Source organism: Arachis hypogaea, chromosome 11 (assembly GCF_003086295.3).
Source record: "Arachis hypogaea cultivar Tifrunner chromosome 11, arahy.Tifrunner.gnm2.J5K5, whole genome shotgun sequence".
In the NCBI taxonomy this organism is placed as follows: Eukaryota; Viridiplantae; Streptophyta; class Magnoliopsida; order Fabales; family Fabaceae; genus Arachis; species Arachis hypogaea.
In genome coordinates this window covers 61,893,247-61,911,118 of record NC_092046.1, presented here as the reverse complement: position 1 = coordinate 61,911,118, position 17,872 = coordinate 61,893,247, and the positions used below count along the sequence as shown (strand labels likewise).

The following is a 17,872-nucleotide window of genomic DNA, read 5'->3' as shown; positions in this document are numbered from 1 at the left end:
TTTTCCTTGCCTGTGGATCCTTCCCTCGTGGGCGTGGATGGCCCAACTTAAGTCGTACACACGTGTACTACTACCGGGCCCAGTTGGGGGAGTTTGCAGAATGGGTGTGGGCCTATTTTTTTTGTCCCATAGCTTTAGTTCCTAGTCTTGTGGGAGAGCCATTAATGGTTAAATTTGTGGCCTCTGGTTAAATTCGTGGAACCCAGCTACGGGGTTTAGGCACTGCAGATCCTCGTTCCTAGTTTATTGCCGGAGCGGTTTAGACATCTATGCGTATGGGGTATGTTTGTGAAATAAACAGCCAAGTGGCCCACCAGGCCCATATCCAAAGACAGTAACCAAACACATCCAGGATATGCTGAGGTCCTTTAACTCAATAACCCAGCCCATTCAGTTTATGGGCCCAAATATGAGAGCAATGTGTTTGCGGTATTGGTTGGCTTAGCCTTCCTTCGTCCGTTGGTTAGCAGAACCCTAACCATTCAGCATATGCCGGGGGGCTTCGTGGGCAGCCCAATCTCACAGTAGGTATCAGCCGCTCTTCTCCTTCCTCTCATGGAGCTCCTCGTCACCCCCTCACCACCGTCTCCCCCTTGTCTGAGCGTAGACCCTGAGGAACGCAGAGCAGTTAACACCAACGCAGCTTCTGGGCACCGCTGCAGCAGCCTTCTCTCATCGTCGTTCCTCGACGTTCTGGCTCCGCCGCCGTCGGCCTGGAAACCACGTTCGCGCGACGCAGCCCTTCGTCCCAGATGGTCCGCGACCATTTCCGCCAGCCTATACGCCGGTGTATCTGGCGAACCCTAGCGACGCCTTCTTTTCCCGAGGATTGCACCACCTGCGTAGCCATCGGGTTATTCCTGAACCCCGCCCGGTGGAGTAATTGTTCGGGCTCTGTTTTCCCAACCAACCCTCCATTCCCCAACCGTTTCGCCATTGTCATCCGTCCATTCATCCCTCTCCGTCGCGATGTAAAGCTCATTCCTCTCGATAGACTGTCTGATGTTCGGGACCGCTCCGTTGTAATGTGAATTCTTATCCATCTCGTAGCTCTTCGACGTTTTATTAGTTCAGACTTTTAATTTTAATTGTTCTCGTCATGCGTAATATGTCTTCCCCTTCGTTTGTTATGGTTGGATTGGTGTTGTTGGAAATTTGATTTCCAACACCAAATTTGGTTTCGCAGGTTTACATGTTCGTGCTGTGTTGTTAATTTCATAAAGCATTGTTTTTGGGTTACTTGTACCTTATGATTGTTATACTGTGTTTTGCTGTCATTCATTTAATGAGTTGCACACTGAGTGGAAGATGATTATCTGCCATGCTAAAACTGCTGGTGACATTTTAAAACTGCTCCTGCTGCCCGAAATAATTTCTGAGGTTCTTTCTAATTTGGGTATCCAGATTACTTTTTGTTTGCCTGGAGTAACTTCGTCTGTTCACTTGTGGTTCTATCCTTTGATATTACGGCTTCTCACTATTTAACCAGTGAAATATTATAACAAAGAAGGAGTTTTTGCTTTGCATTTCCGTATGTTGACACCAATTTGTACCTTACATGATGCCATGATAACCTCGAGTGAAGAGGTTGAGATTTTTAGTAATAACAGTCGCTCATTGGTGTTTGTTTGAGATCTGGGGATGGATTGGGACGCCTTCTTACATACTGGATTATTCTTTTATTGGACTGCTGCAAATTTTTAAGCATGCATCATGTTTTGAATTTCATGTCTGACTATAAGTATGTTTATATATGTGTTTATTTATCTCACGGACTTATTCCAATATGTTTCTTGCAGGACTTCCACCCGCCTCTCTACTGGGCAGCAACCAGGTGACAGCCCTTTGCAGCCGTACGATGATCCCATTCCGTCGCAGCTCCACACCGGTGGGACATCCGCTGTGTCTTGTGCCCGAAAAAGCACAAAACAAACCCCTTTCGCGTAAGGCCGTGAATGTCTTCCTGAAGTCGTAACTTTTGCGTAATAAGTTGTTCATGTTCCAAGTGGTCGATGATTCGAGATGCATTCTGACTGTCATAAGTTGTTCATGCAGGGGTCCGCTAGCGGGCATTGATGGTTCTCTCTTCTCAGCTGCAAGTTGTGGCTCTTCCTGCGGGGCATACCGCCATGTAAGCATCATCAACTACTTATGCCAATTCATGTTATCCCTTATTGAACCACAGTAACTAATGTATAATCCGTTGTTGTTTGTGTCGAGTAGGATTGCAGTCCCGTTGCAGAGACCGTCGTTAGTACGGTCTCCGGTATGCGGTACGATATGAAATTATTGTCAGAGGTTGTTTCCCGCCATGAAGCGGTTATGGCGGAAATCAGAGCTGCGATCACTGACCTGGGTGGATTGAAGTCCTTACTTCAGGTAACATCAGCATCGGAGAGGTGTTGTGGTTGGTGCAAGTGCAGCCGGTTGAGAAATTTGTCGGAAAGCCAAGGAAGGCCAGTGAGAGGTCAGAAACCGGGGAACCGACATGGATCCGGTAAAATGCACAAGGCTCGGCCCGAAACAATCCGACCAGTGATCGACACCATGTTCAGTGTCGACCACATTGTGGGTACCACGAGGAGAAACAAGTTCCGTAGGTTATCACCCCTTCCAAGTCCAAATGCCGCATCTGCAAAGCGGTCAGCTGAAGTGGTGTGTTTTATTCCGGTTCTTGCTTGTTTAATCATGAAAACTAGTGACTTCATAACAACCTGCCTGGTTCTCGCTAACGAAATTCGGTGGACCATTTCAGGTGGATTTGACCTCTGACACGGTCGCCGACTCGTACCCATTGGGCCGGGATTCCAAAGTCCAACGTTTGGTTTATGGCGGAGCCGGAGGTCATCCCCGCCTCGAGCAGCCGGCTATTCCCGATGATGTGGTGAACTTAGGCAGTCTGCTGAGAATGAAAGTTGAGCGAATCCCGCAGGTTAGGAGTTACATTCCATGTTTCGATACAGCATTCCAAATCCTATTATCCAATAACTTGACCCGCTAGGCGAGTCACGCATAACATGTCACTATTTCCTGCAGATAATGAACCTTGTCTTCCGTCCTACTGACGCGATGAATCTTTCCAGACATGAGTTGGCCGTCGCAACCTACATCTTTAGTGAAGACCTTCCGAAGGGGTACGTAAGATTCTCCACTGGTGATAATGTTGGGGTTCTTGTGTAATACAGGTTTTTAATTTATCATATAAATCTAATTCTAATCATAAATATCCCTGTTTAATCTTTTCAATTTTATATTACAACTCTAATTTCTAATATGATTGAATAAGCAAAATTAATTCTATAAAAATAATTTAGTTCTTTTTATGCTAATAATGATTGAAAGGACTTTAGTACTTAATATGAATTAAGAATATTTTTTTGTTTTTAAAATCAAATTCAAATTTTTAAATTTTAATACAACTATATAATATAATATAGTCTTATGATGGTATTCTTTTAATTTTTTTTAATTAATCTTCAGATGTTGCTTTATTCTTTCAAACATATAGGGATGGTTCAGTCTGTTAAAAAGTTGAGATTTATAATTTTTAGTATAGTTAAACAAATTTTACTATAAAAGAGTATTTAGTCGTTTATGATTTTTCTTAAAAATTTAGTTTAGTGTTTTAGAAGTTAAATATAAAAGTATTTAAGTCCTTTTTATGTATACAATCTTTATTTTTAATACAACCAATCTTAATTAATGATGTAAAGGTAATTTAGTTTTTTGAAATTTGGTATTATGAGGTATGTAAGTATGCCAAATATGAACAATGAGAACATTTTTGTCTCCTTAAAATTTACGTTAAAAATGTTATTTACTCTCTTAAAATGAAGTCAGCAAAAATTTTTATCCGTTAAATACTCATCCAACTAATTAAATATATTTGTAGCAAATATTTTTATACTATATACTAAAAACTTTTATACTATATATCAATAAGTTTGTTATTAAAAAATTCTTTATGCTCTGCTTAAAAAATTTGTGTACTATACTAATAAGTTTTTGTACTTTGAAACAAAAATTTGTGTGAGACAGAAAGTGCAAAAAATATGAAGTGAAGAGACATGCAAATATTTTGTTTTATTCTGTTGAGTTTACACTAATTTAGTTTGACTTAATTATAAAACTGTTACATAACTAACTTATTTTAGTAATTAAGTTCAACCAAAATAAATTCAGTTCTTTATTGCCAGAATAAAAATCAATCGAAAAAGAAAGAGGAAAACATAGGAAGAAAAAAAAGATATTCGGTAAAAGTTGAATATAAAATTAATTTACTTATCAGATATTTTTTGTTATTTATTCCTATAAAAATATTATAGTAATTTTTAAATGTAATGTTAAAAAAATTGTCTAAGTCATTAGTTTTTTACTTAATCCAACGGGTTCTTTTGTAATTCGCATAATTCTAAAGCAATACTTAACAAATTTACACTATTTTGTATGGTACCAGTAAAAAAAATCAAATTGGAATATACAGCCTAGATCCTTTAAGAACCAGTTCTAAGTTTACCCACCATAGGCAATTCTGTAAAATAAAGTAAACCAAACAGGTAAACCAATGATAACAACTGTCGCCCTTCTCCCCGAGCAGTCAATTAACCAAAGCTAAATTAGATCTACCAAACGTATATATATTTACATTTTTCTCTACGGTTTTTGGTTTTTACAAACTTAGTTACTTTAGTTTAAGTGTTACGCAGATATATATATTGAGATGTAGTTTTTATTTCGAGAGTGATATGTCATGTGATGCTGAGGAATTCATAGAGATGTCCCCATTAATAAAATTATTAAAGGTCTGAGCGTGACAACATTGAGATAACCGGAAAAAAACCTTTTCTGGAATATACATGCCGTTGTATTAATTACATAACTAAAATTGTGTTGACATAGTTACTGTTGTGTACTTTCGTATGAGGACAGGGAGATTCTGATCGACGTCGGCGACTGTATATGTAGCAGGGGAGCGCTCCTTACCCTTGTTCCAAAATGTGAGGTCGTGGATGATGTGAGTAAACATTAGCAACTGCTCAAATGCTTCAGTCAAGACCCAACTTCACTTCGTAAACTCTCTAAATCATACTGACGAGTTTTCCTTTTTGGCGGGATGGTGCAGGTCCTGAATGCTGTGGTTCGCATGCTCACAACTTCTGCCGAGCGACACTGTTGGTTCCTACCCACAAGCCTTATGGTAAGACCGCCCACTTCACTCTGTGCCAAGAAGATTGATTCACTTTTTGCATCCTGAAGTTAGTAAATTTCATGATATGATTGCTCTCTTATTTAGTGTTTGTTCAACTTAAGTATTAGTAGAGGTTTTATGTTGACAGTCTTATAATAGAAATGACCCTGCCCCTTGACGACCAAATCCTCTAATAAAGTGCGTCTCTTTGATTGTCAGCAAGCTGCAATTGACGGTCGTTCCATGACGTCCGGGAACATCACCTCCATACGTAACAAGTACATGCGGAGCAAGGTGGATCGTGTTAGCCGGGTATGTACACGGACCCCCTGTTTTTCCCTGTTTGTCCCTTGGATGGATAAGTTTAATGAGTTGCTTTTCTGGGATGCCGGGTTTCTTTTTAGATTTATCAGCCGATGTGGTGTGACCAGCACTGGTACCTTATGATTATCGACGTGCCGCGGAGGAAGTTGATATATCTGGATTCACTTCGCGACCCGAATGAAGCCGATGCAAGGAAAACAGGGATGCTTCGAGTGGTAAGCAACTTTATGTTTGTGAAACTGTCAAATATGTACCAGGTGATATTTCAGCCATATGAATATGAATGTGCAATGTCCTCGATTTTTGTAGGCACTGTATCTCGAGGGAGTGACGTTAGGCAAGTCGTGGCTATCGGCCGAGGGGGCACTGCGTCCTAGGTTTTCGGCGTTTGACTTTGAAGAGCCGGATATCCCTCAACAAGAGCGGAACTCGTAAGTAGCTACGTCTTTTCATAATACATGTGTCCGTAGTATCCATTCACGTAAGTCTTACTATCCATTCACGTAACTCTTTCGATCCTCTAAAGTCAAGTTCCAATTAGGTCATCATGAGTGACCCATCTAAGTTGTTTCCCCCCATCTACGCAATTCCACCCACTTGCTGATTTTACTGACATGCATTCCGATGTCATTTGTAGGTGTGTCCTCACCGTGCACTAATTAACTTAATTGCAATAAGATTAAACTTTTCCTTTTTGTTCATTTGTCATGCGTGTGTGTGAAAACAAACGATTCCGTTCTTTACACAACTCAGGCATTCATATTTCATTTCATAAAGTTTATTACCAACTACCTAAACAACTTTATGTTATCTGGCATATTGAGTTGCCTTCCAACTACGTAAACAACATCATGAGGTTAGAACATAGTTCCAGAATTTGGGAGAGCGTGGGAATTACAAGACCACAAGATGGGGAAACTAAAGAGTATAGATTTCTGTGTTAACATGGTTCCACTCAACTATGAGGTCTGAAGATCAGGCTTGAGAATGCAGGTTACTGTGAAAGAATCACTTGTTCAACATGAAAGCGATGTCGCGTGTTGCATTTAAAATGATGTTTCTGATTTTTATTACTATGCTCTGCTTCCAAATTTTGAGTCTTCTTCCATTAATGCCTACAGTCTTATCCTTACCGGTTTGCTTAAATAGGATGGACTGCGGTGTATGGGTCGCCCAATGGATGATACGAGAACACTTATGGAAAGATTATGGAGTACAGGTATGAGTGGTTCACTTTATCATTATTATATTTCCTTGTGGGTATTCAATAAAGTGGAGTGTTTCTTGTTGGTAATAAATTTGGTTTGCTGGTGTTGCCCTTTTTTTCAGCATGTGAATAGTGCGAGGCGGATGCGATTGGCAGTCGATTTAGTGCTGAAGTCACACAACGAAATTGCACACGAGGTGGTCACAAAGGCGTTCGCACACTGGGAGACAAAGTCAACTTAGCAACGTAGACATCGTGGTCGCCTCCGACCATTTATTAACACTTTCTCTATGGCTGCAGCAGGGGTCCTTATTTTTTGGATCGGAGCCCTGAATGTATCATGGAAAAATTTAGTTCCATTTTCCATTTTGTTTTTTGTTTATATAGCCTGAGACAAAACTGCTGCAGTATTGTGGTTCTGTATATAGCCTAAAATTGTTGCCCATTCGAAACCCCCATGACTGTGCGAGGACTGTTACCCTTCTACACAGACCTAAGCATTTTGTGGATTGGATGCATTGGGATATTGTATACACAAGTTTGTTTTTTAATTTCATGTGACGGACACCATTGTACATAAAAATGATCAGCGATTGAAAGAATATTTTTCATAAACATTGCACAGTAGAAGGCAAGCTATTTTGAGATTCTTTCCCAATCCTGAAAACAGCATATCTAAGCAGCATCAGGCCATACAGATGTAGCATATTTTGGCCTAATTAACTGCCTTCCAAGAAACATTAGGTGTGCCACAATTGCAAGACCTTAAAACCCTAATTAAATCACAAACTTAACTCCAGTTGCACATTTTCCTTCCGGTTTAGATTAATTATTTCTTCTTTCTTATTTGAACAAGACCGAGTTTCATTTTGGCGTCTCTTTTAAATTTCCCCACGCCAACCAAACAAAACCACCTAGGTCGGCTGGTCGGATGACACATAAAGAATGCAAACTTTTTTCACTAAAAGTAATAACACATGTTTTGTCTCTGACACCTGTGTACATCTCACATATCCAATACACACCTGTTGCAATTCTTTAGTTTGAAATATAACTACCCCAACTCTCACATATCCAATACACACCTGTTGCAATTCTTTAGTTTGGAATATAACTACCCCAACTCACGAAAGGAAAAAGAAAGTTGAACATAGTATACATAGCACAATACACGCACAAGACATGAGCACCACTCACATGCACGTAAATTGTTTTTTTGATGTACAATAATATGGAATGCAATAGAGTACAACAGTTTCGTTCAGGTTGGCGGCTCCAAGCGGACAGCGAGACTCAAACAGGTCTAATCACTGATAGCAATCGTCCGACTCATTCCTTCGGGACACTTCCAGCTTTTCCGCTGCTGGCCATTCAACCGACAACATTCTGCGAAACGACAAGAAAATAACTCTTTCGTTAACTTAAAACCATAAAACAGGAATATGGAAGCTCATAATAATGTGTATCAAATCCCGGTTATCCGAACCGTACCTGTGTGAGCCACCTCTCAAACAATTCCTCATTTGTCCAAGCATTTGGGTTCCCTAAGCTGGGGCTGGCAGCGTGTGCAGAAGGCTGCGCAATGTGCCCCGAGCAGCCTTGTGTGGTATAAAATTGCTCGATGTGTTGCCCGCCGAGGAAAAAGTTTGTGCCACCACCCCCTACACCGACGGGGTTTAGGCAAAATGGACTGCTACCCCCATGAGTAAAAGGCGGAGTCATCCCAGCTCCATGCGCCGGGAGAGTGTCACAAGGGTCGCCACTCTGCGATTGCATTCCCTGCTAATGAAGCATAAGATATTCACATGTGATCAATTCACATACTGACATAAGCATGAAAAAATTCCATGCATCAACAATTTATACTGCCTACTACCTACTATAAAGAGCACACTCAAGCTACCCTACTCGGAAGTTCCTTATGCATACGGATACAGAGACTGTTGATAAAACAATGACAATTCTATTATCCACCAAGCTGCAACATTGCAGAAATATCAAACCAAAACGACTAAAACATTTTAGTGCAAAGAGAAGCTTGTGTATGACTTGCAAAGGGGCCCCTAAGGTCAACGGTAGCTAACACGGGACTCATGGAACAAAATGCATCAAACTAACCAAACTACGCTACCCACTTGTTTCGAATCTAAATGAAACCGCTCACTTACCTGGTTTGTGTGACAATGATGTGGCTGTCGCGTCGCGGAAGGGGCAGCTGGATCATGCGAACCATGATCCACGTAACTTCGACCACCTGCAGTAGAAGTCCCAACATCACACTATCCCCGGTCCCACGTGCAAGTCCTCCTCGTGTGACCAGCAACCCCACACTTGGTACAACGGCGTCTCTTTGGCGCGCCGTCACCCTGACTAACCGGTTCTAACTCCTTCCCTTCCTCGGTGCCCCCTTTGTCTTTGATACAACGGGGTCCTTGATCTGGGATAACGGCGATAGACCAAGTTTGCTCCCAACCTTGTCAAAGTGTCTCCGCTGAAGGGTTTCGATTAGACTGGCAATCCCATCCCTAGCCACAACAAACTCTGCAGCATCTTCGGCCCCAAGTTGCGCAACTAAACTCATTGCCCCAAAAAGGGCACCGTATCGCAGCAAGCGGCCTTCAGGGCCGTCTTTATTATCAACCTGGGTGGATCTACAATCCTTCGCATCCTTGCACCATCTTCTTAGAATAAGACCGGGCGGGATTTCTTCCAAACCCTCGTACTTCATCGCACAGAAGATATGGCTACATGGAATCCCTTCACTGTTCCACATGGAACACTCACACTCTATTTTTTCCTCGTTCGGGTCAAACAATACCTTGTGTTTTCTGTTGGGTTTCCCCATCCGCGAGAATGTGTACACAGTTGTCGTGCTGATGCTATCCTTCCCCCGAAACAATAGCGTGGCCACAGCCTTGATTTGTTTCTTCACTTCTCTAAACACTGCTCTTGTATACACCTTCGATGCAAACCGCTCGATCGAATCAAGGCTGGTGGTCAGCACTGGACTGTAGTACGTGGAGTAGAATTGGGCTGTTATTTCATTATTCCGGTAGTTCTTTACAACCCGATCCAAACTATGCACAAGTTCCAAAATGCTATCGGTTGATTTAAGGAAACCCTTAATGAAAGCATTTATCCCTTCACATCTAGAGGTCGTTCTATATCCCGCACAAAAAGTTCCCCTAAGGTACGCTGTTGCCCAACTATGTCTACTTTCATACGTGGACTTAACCCAAGTGTTATCATGTAGGCCAAGCGACTCGACCGATGCCTTCCAATACTCCTCAAACTCGCAGATTTCAAAGTTTGCATAAATCGCTTTCCGAAACACCTTGCGAAATTCTGCTTCTTTCACCCGTTGCACGCAATTCTTCTCCAGGTGCCAACCACAGAGTCTATGTGTCACCGTCGGCATCACCTCCGCAATTGCAGAGCGCATCGCCTTGTCTCCGTCGGTAACCACTACACAAGGCATCTTCTGCCCCATGACATCGAGCAGGTTCATTAACACCCACCTATAAGCGCGGACCTCTTCATCCTCCAGCAACGCGAACCCAAATATCGAAGTCTGTTTGTGGTGATTTGTCCCAGAGAAAACCACCAATGGTTTCCTATAATTGTTAGATCGGTACGTCGAATCAAAAGCCAACACGTCACCAAATAGCTGATAATCCATCATCATCTCACCGTCAGCCCAGATTAGGCTACCCAGACGATTGTCCGACGTCCGTGTGTATCGGGCCACCGTCCTCATGTCAGCATTTGCCTTTCCCTCCAAGTAACTGATAGTCGCCGCAGCGTCGCCGTCGCATATTCGCGCAACCCTTTGCCCATGGACATAATTATACAGATCCCGTTTCGTAAATCGGAGCATGCCATACCCACCAGACTGTCCCGCCATGTAAGCCATTATCTTCGACGTGGGGATCCCAAACTGCTTGAAACTATCCACCTGTGCCTTGTCACCGTCACTCATCTTCCGATGACTAGGAAGGAGACGTGCGAACACTGCTGGAGCAAGCTCGTGGTTGTGTTCGTCGACGATGGTCCTGACCCTCCATACACTATGCTGCATATCATAGTAAATCTTCAACTTGGCCTTACAGTCTGTGCGACTCTCCAACCTCTCCTCCCTTACTCGCTCAGGACGGTCGTAGTGCTTAGCATGTCTTGTACCTTGTCGATGGCAGAAAAAATCTCGCCTAATCAACACCCCATCCACACGAGCCACATCTCCCTTCCGTACTCCAAAACCCCTTATTTTAGCAAATTCCTTGTAGGCAGCATAGGCATCCTCCTCCGTTGCAAACTCTTTTCCCAAGAAGTCATTCGCCCCGACCGGCTGGCGGAGACCACCCTCTGATGCATCATCTGCATCACCCGTCCCATTACGATCATCGGCCCCGCCTTCACTATTTTCCCCGCCTTCGTGGGCCTCATTGCACTCGAGGTTCTCGTCGTCATCATAGTCATCATCACTCGCACTATAACGTCCGCGACCATCATCAGAGGCACTCCCAAATGAGTCTTCACCCTCACTATCAAAGAAACTGCTGAAATCCATTGGCAAGAACTGGGCAACCTTCTACCCTAATCACATGCAAAACAGAGAAACGATGTACTCAGAACATCAACCACAACTATCAAAAAGGGACTATATCTTACTTAACAAATAAGGCAAAACCTCTGCATTGTAACTGTCTATACATAGCTTACCGACTTAAAAAAAAATTTAATTTCCTATCCTCCGCAGCACCATAACTTCAACAAGGTTCCCGGCAGATTTCTTCCCAAAAGGATAAAAACCCTTTCAAAATTTTATCGCCAGCATTTCAAAAACCCAACAAAAAAAAAACACATCTCAAAAGGGAGAAAACATATCAATATCAACTTGGAATTCATTTACACCTTTCTTTTCATCATATACTCGTTGCTAAACCCGCCACGAAACGAAACATTGAAAATGCCATGTCTATGTCTCTAATGTCCATGAAGATGCCCTTCCCTAGTAGATTGCTACAAGTCCTTAATTTCATAGCAGCACACATACTTAGCCGTAAACGGGGAAATCATATTCCATTTGGAATAAACAAACTACCTTACATCAAGGGTACATCTAAATAGCGGTTTAACATAATCAATCACCTTGCACAATATATAAGCCCTTAACCTTCCTCCTATAACATCACAATTACCTAACGGGAGGTAATAGGCACTTACCACTCAACAGCCATGTTTCTATTATCTTCCCTAGATTGCTACTACTACCCATTGCATTAACAATTTATCACACCCAGAATATATTGAACCTACTAACTTATAACTAACACAAATGTCTAATGAATTTACCTACTTGTTCATTCACGAGTTCCTAAAATGCTAACAATGATTTAATTTAACTTACTCTTTTACCAACTACCCAACATCAGCGGCATTTCAGATTTCCACCTCTAAGCCAATACCAGAATCTACAAATTCACAATACAAGTTTCAAAAGCAATACTCATACTCAACCTAACCTGAATACATTTCGAGACCAGCACTCAAAGATGATGATTCATCGGGCAGAGCAGATCCTACGTTCGACTTACACGCACAGCGGACGACGGGCAGCAACACCAACTACAGGCCAACCGCACTTGACTACGACGGCGTTCGTTTGCACCACCGGTCCTTGGCAACGACGCATGCTCCGGTGAATGGCGTCCTTGGAGTGGTCCTTGACCCGGACGGAGCTGCAGCTCCGGTTGCAATGGGAGTCACGATACCCGCGGGGGCTCTAATTTCCTGAACGCTGCTAGGGTTCTTTTGGACCACAGGAGAAGATTGACCCACAGCAACAACTGCCTTGCCTACCCCCACTCTTTTCCGGGTCAAACCTCAAGGCCCAACAACGGCACTAACGGGACTCTATGCAACGCGAACCCCGTTCTCAGCTGACCTTTCTAACCGGCTCAGCCATCCCTTCCATGAGCTTCCCCAGCTTTCTGAGAGCTACCTCACAGAAGCAACACGTGTCCGCAGATTTAAAAAAGACAAAAATCTGTAAATCTGTATGAAATTGCAACTTTACCGTAGATGAACCCATATATATATATCATATAATATTAAGTAAATACATATATGAATCATCTTTATTGAGCTAATTATATTTTCTATTTACACTTTCTTATTTTATATTTATCCTTTTTAGTTATTTATTTTACAACACGTTATCAGCACAAGACACTGATCAAATTTTTAGGAAGACTCAGGTAACAAATTTTCATTATGTCGAAGCTCTCTCATCTTGAATCCAATGCTCTTGATGTATCTGGAAACAATTATTTATCATGGATATTAGATGCTGAAATCCATCTTGATTTAATGGATCTTGGAGATACCATTAAGGCTGAAAATAATGCATCCCAGAAGGATAAAGCCAAAGTCAAGATTTTTCTTCGTCGTCATCTTGACGAAGGATTGAAAAATGAATACCTCACTTTAAAAGATCCTGCAGATCTTTGGAAAGACCTTGAAGAAAGGTACAATCATAAAAAACGGTGATACTTCCTCAAGTCCGATATGAATGGACGCACTTGCGTCTACAGGATTTTAAATCCATAAATGAATATAATTCGGCAATGTTTCGAATATATCTGATAATGATATGTTAGAGAAAACTTTCTCGACCTTTCATGCCTCAAATGTGCTCCTGCAGCAGCAGTATCGAGAAAAACGATTTAAAAAATATTCTGAGTTAATTTCTTGCCTTCTTGTTGCGGAACGCAACAATGAGTTGCTCTTAAAGAATCATGAAACGTGCCCAGCTGGCGCCGCCCCGTTTCCTAAAATAAATGCGGCAAATCATTACCCAAGAAGAGTTAAATGGCAAGATTTTAATAACAAGAAAAATTATGAAAGGAAAATGAATTATGTTCAAAAGAGAGAATCTCACCAGAAGTGGGATAAAGAAAGAAATATTGGGCAAAATAAATCAACAGAGGATAAGTGTTTCAGTTGTGGTGGAAAGGGTCATTGGTCGTGTGCCTGTCGTACCTCAAAACACTTAGTTGATCTTTATCAAGCATCTTTGAAAAAATACGACAAAGGGAAGGAAACGAATTTTGTTTCAAATGATGCTGAAAATTCCACCACTCATTATGATGTATATGATTTCTTTGAGGATGTTGAAGGAAATATTGGTTATTTGATCAATGATGGAATAGTTTAATATGTGGGATTGTTAAGTATCCATGTAAATAAATAATGTAAAGAACTTATTGTTAAGTTTTATTTTCTATGTATTTAAGTTTCAAATATGATGTATATAAATAATGAAATATTAATCTTTATGAATTTTGAAATCATTAAACGTGTCCAGTTTTAAAATAAAATTTTAGTATATGACATTATTTTTATGTATAGTATTTTTTAGAAAAATATTCCGATCAAGTATTCAATTTAACTAGACATACTACTCATTTTATTATTATTATTTGTCTTTGAAGAAAATTACAAGGATATATAATGAAGATGTATGCCTTGTGGATAGTGCAAGTTTGCACACTATTCTCAAAAGTGATATATATTTTACCCATCTTGTGCCAAAAGAATAATATGTTAATACTATTATTGGCTCAGGCAATGTGATTGAAGGCTCCAGAAGAGCTATAATTTTGTTTCTCGGAGGAACAAAATTCATAATAAATAATGCACTATTGTCTACCAAGTCTCTAAGAAACTTGTTGAGCTTTAAAGATATTCGCCGAAATGGATATCATATTGAGACTATGAATGAGGGAAGTCATGAGTACTTATGTATCACAACTCATGATTCAAATAAAAAGGTTATATTAGAAAAGTTTCCCTCACTTTTATCTAGGTTATATGATGAGCGGATAATTTATACGCTTTTTGGCATTGTTTTTAGTATATTTTTAGTAGAATCTAGTTACTTTTAGGGATGTTTTTAATAGATTTTATGTTAAATTCACATTTCTGGACTTTACTATGAGTTTGTGTATTTTTCTGTGATTTCAGGTATTTTCTGGCTGAAATTGAGGGACTTGAGCAAAAATCAGATTCAGAGGTTGAAGAAGGACTGCTGATGCTGTTGGATTCTAACCTCCCTGCACTCAAAGTGGATTTTCTGGAGCTACAGAACTCGAAATGGCGCGCTTTCAATTGCGTTGGAAAGTAGACATCCAGGGATTTCTAGCAATATATAATAGTCCATACTTTGGCCAAGAATAGATGACATAAACTGGCATTCGACGCCAGCTCTCTGCCCAAATCTGGCGTCCAGCGCCAGAAAAGGATCCAAAACCAGAGTTGAACGCCCAAACTGGCACAAATACTAGCGTTCAACTCCACAAATGGCCTCTGCACGTGCAACACTTAAAGCCCAACCCAAGCACACACCAAGTGGGCCCCGGAAGTGGATTTATGCATCAATTACTTACTTCTGTAAACCCTAGTGACTAGTTTATTATAAATAGGACCTCTTACTATTGTATTTGACATCTTTGGTCTCAGTTTTAATCTTTTGATCATCTTAGGATCTTAGGATCATCTTTGAACGCATTGTTCTTAGACCATGGGGGCTGGCCACACGGCCATGCCTGGACCTTTCACTTATGTATTTTTAACGGTAGAGTTTCTACACTCCATAGATTAAGGTGTGGAGCTCTGCTGTTCCTCAAAGATTAATGCAAAGTACTACTATTTTCTATTCAATTCTTCTTATTTCTCTTCTAAGATATCCATTCGTTCCCAAGAACGTGAGGAAGGTGATGATTATGTGTGACGCTCATCATCCTTCTCCCTTATGAACGCGTGCCTGACAAACACTTCTGTTCTACATGAATTAAGCTAGAATGAGTATCTCTTAGATCTCCTAACCAGAATCTTCGTGGCGTAAGCTAGAATGATGGCGGCATTCAAGAGAATCCGAAAAGTCTAAACCTTGTCTGTGGTATTCCGAGTAGGATTCAATGATTGAATGACTGTGACGAGCTCCTAACTCGCGATTGCAGGGCGTTAGTGACAGACGCAAAAGGATAGTAAATCCTATTCCGGCATGATCGAGAACCGACAGATGAATAGCCGTTCCGTGACAGGGTGCGTGAGCATATTATTCACTGAGAGGATAAGATGAAGCCATTGACAAGGGTGATGCCTCCAGACGATTAGCCGTGCCGTGACAGGGCATTGGATCATTTTCCCGAGAGATGACCGAAAGTAGCCATTGACAGTGGTGATGTATCACATAAAGCCAGCCATGGAAAGGAGTAAGACTGATTGGATGAAGATAGCAGGAAAGCAGAGGTTCAGAGGAACGAAAAGCATCTCCATTCGCTTATCTGAAATTCCTACCAATGATTTACATAAGTATTTCTATCCCTATTTTATTAATTAATATTCCAAAACACTATTATCAATTTATATCTGCCTAACTGAGATTTGCAAGGTGACCATAGCTTGCTTCATACCGACAATCTCCGTGGGATTCGACCCTTACTCACGTAAGGTATTACTTGGACGACCCAGTGCACTTGCTGGTTAGTTGTATCGAAGTTGTGAACCATGGTATTGGCACCATGTTCTTGGCGCCATTGCCAGGGAAATAAAGAGCCATGAATTTTACATCATTAAAGTGTAATCACGATTACGCGTACCAAGTTGCTCACGTTGCCAGGGATTGTTCGAGCCTGGACATCACAATTTCGTGCACCAAGTTTTTGGCGCCGTTGCCGGGGATCGTTTGAGTTTGGACAACTAACGGTTCATCTTGTTGCTCAGATTAGGTAATTTTCTTTTTATTTTATTTTCAAAAATATTTCTAAAATTTTCTCATCTGTTTTCGAAAAAAATAAAAATGTTTTCAAAAAAATTTTTTTTTTATTCAGAATTTTTAAGAATGAATTCCAGTGTTTCATGAAGCATGTGAAGCATGGCTGGTTGTAAAGCCATGTCTAATTCTTTTGGATAGAGCATGTTAGGCTTGTCATGTCTGAATTACACTCATATTTTGATTAAAGCTTGGCTGGCTATTAAGCCATGCCTGACCCTTTGATTGGAGCTTTAAGACTAACATCTTAAGATTCTTGGAATTCATATTAAAAATTTTGGAATCTTTATTTTCTTTTTCAAAAGAATTTTTCGAAAAATATAAAATAAAAATCCAAAAAAATTAGAAAATCATAAAAATCAAAAATATTTTTGTGTTTCTTGTTTGAGTCTTGAGTCATATCATAAGTTTGGTGTCACTTGCATATGCATCTTGCATTTTTCGAAAATTCTCATGCATTCATGGTGTTCTTCATGATCTTCAAGTTGTTCTTGGTAAGTCTTCTTGTTTGATCTTGATGATTTTTTGTTTTGTGTCTTTTCATGTTTTTCATATGCATTCTTGAATTCTTAGTGTCTAAGCATTAAAGAATTCTAAGTTTGGTGTCTTGCATGTTTTCTTTGCATTAAAAATTTTTCAAAATTATGTTCTTGATGTTCATCTTGACATTCAAAGTGTTCTTGGTGTTCATCTTGACACTCATATCATTCATGCATGCATTCATTGTTTTGATCTAAAAATTTCATGCATTGCATCATTTTTAGTGTTTTTCTCTCTCATCATAAAAATTCAAAAATAAAAAAATATCTTTCCATTTTTCTCTCATCAAATTCGAAAATTTGAGTTGACCTTTTCAAAAATTTTTAAAATCAAGTTGTTTCTTATGAGTCAAATCAAATTTTCAATTTAAAAATCTTATCTTTTTCAAAATCTTTTTCAAAAAATCAAATCTTTTTCAAAATTCTTAGTTATTTTCGAAAATTCCAAAAATATTTTTCAAAAATCTTTTTCTTATTTTTATACCAAATTTTCGAAAATAACATAATCAATTAATGTTTTGATTAAAAAATTTGAAGTTTGTTACTTGCTTATTAAGAAAGATTCAAACTTTGAGTTCTAGAATCATATCTTGTGATTTCTTGTGAATCAAGTCATTAATTGAGATTTTAAAAATCAAATCTTTTTCAAAATTAGTTTCTAAAATATCTTCTTATCTTATCTTTTTCAAAAATATCTTTTCAAAATATCTTTTCTAACTTCCTAACTTCTTATCTTTTCAAAAATTTGTTTCAACTAACTAACTAACTTTTTGTTTGTT

The 17,872-nt window shown here is 40.0% G+C and overlaps 2 protein-coding genes across 8 annotated transcripts; one reads left to right on the top strand and one right to left on the bottom strand.

Annotated features, from left to right (window-relative positions):
* Window positions 1-428: 428 nt before the first annotated feature.
* LOC112721906 (uncharacterized) lies at window positions 429-7,334 on the top strand. 7 transcript variants are annotated; one of them, XM_025772926.3, is made up of 13 exons: window positions 429-1,027; window positions 1,800-1,943; window positions 2,056-2,131; window positions 2,224-2,655; window positions 2,756-2,932; window positions 3,037-3,134; window positions 4,930-5,014; window positions 5,123-5,197; window positions 5,408-5,500; window positions 5,593-5,727; window positions 5,822-5,943; window positions 6,662-6,731; window positions 6,842-7,334. In XM_025772926.3, exons 1-13 carry the CDS (start codon window positions 753-755, stop codon window positions 6,959-6,961), a joined length of 1,902 nt encoding a protein of 633 aa, XP_025628711.1. In that variant the 5' UTR covers window positions 429-752; the 3' UTR covers window positions 6,962-7,334. The 7 variants fall into 7 exon arrangements, 4 of the variants coding, with proteins under 4 accessions (XP_025628711.1, XP_025628714.1, XP_072063011.1 ...); XM_025772929.3 differs by having other exon boundaries at window positions 435-1,022; XR_011867581.1 differs by having other exon boundaries at window positions 439-1,027; window positions 5,602-5,727; window positions 6,634-6,731.
* A 1,765-nt stretch (window positions 7,335-9,099) lies between these two features.
* On the bottom strand, window positions 9,100-11,286 carry LOC112721413 (protein FAR1-RELATED SEQUENCE 5-like). Its single transcript, XM_025772477.1, has one exon. The coding sequence runs from the start codon at window positions 11,284-11,286 to the stop codon at window positions 9,100-9,102; it is 2,187 nt and encodes a 728-aa protein (XP_025628262.1).
* Between the last annotated feature and the right edge of the window lie 6,586 nt (window positions 11,287-17,872).

Excerpts from the sequence above, each read along its gene's own strand:
- LOC112721413 (XM_025772477.1), bottom strand. The coding sequence starts at position 11,286 with ATGGATTTCAGCAGTTTCTTTGATAGTGAGGGTGAAGACTCATTTGGG.
- LOC112721906 (XM_025772926.3), top strand. The coding sequence starts at position 753 with ATGGTCCGCGACCATTTCCGCCAGCCTATACGCCGGTGTATCTGGCGA. Across the intron at positions 1,028-1,799 it reads CGGGACCGCTCCGTTGTAAT|GACTTCCACCCGCCTCTCTA; the intron begins GTGAATTCTTAT and ends TGTTTCTTGCAG. Across the intron at positions 1,944-2,055 it reads ACAAAACAAACCCCTTTCGC|GGGTCCGCTAGCGGGCATTG; the intron begins GTAAGGCCGTGA and ends TTGTTCATGCAG.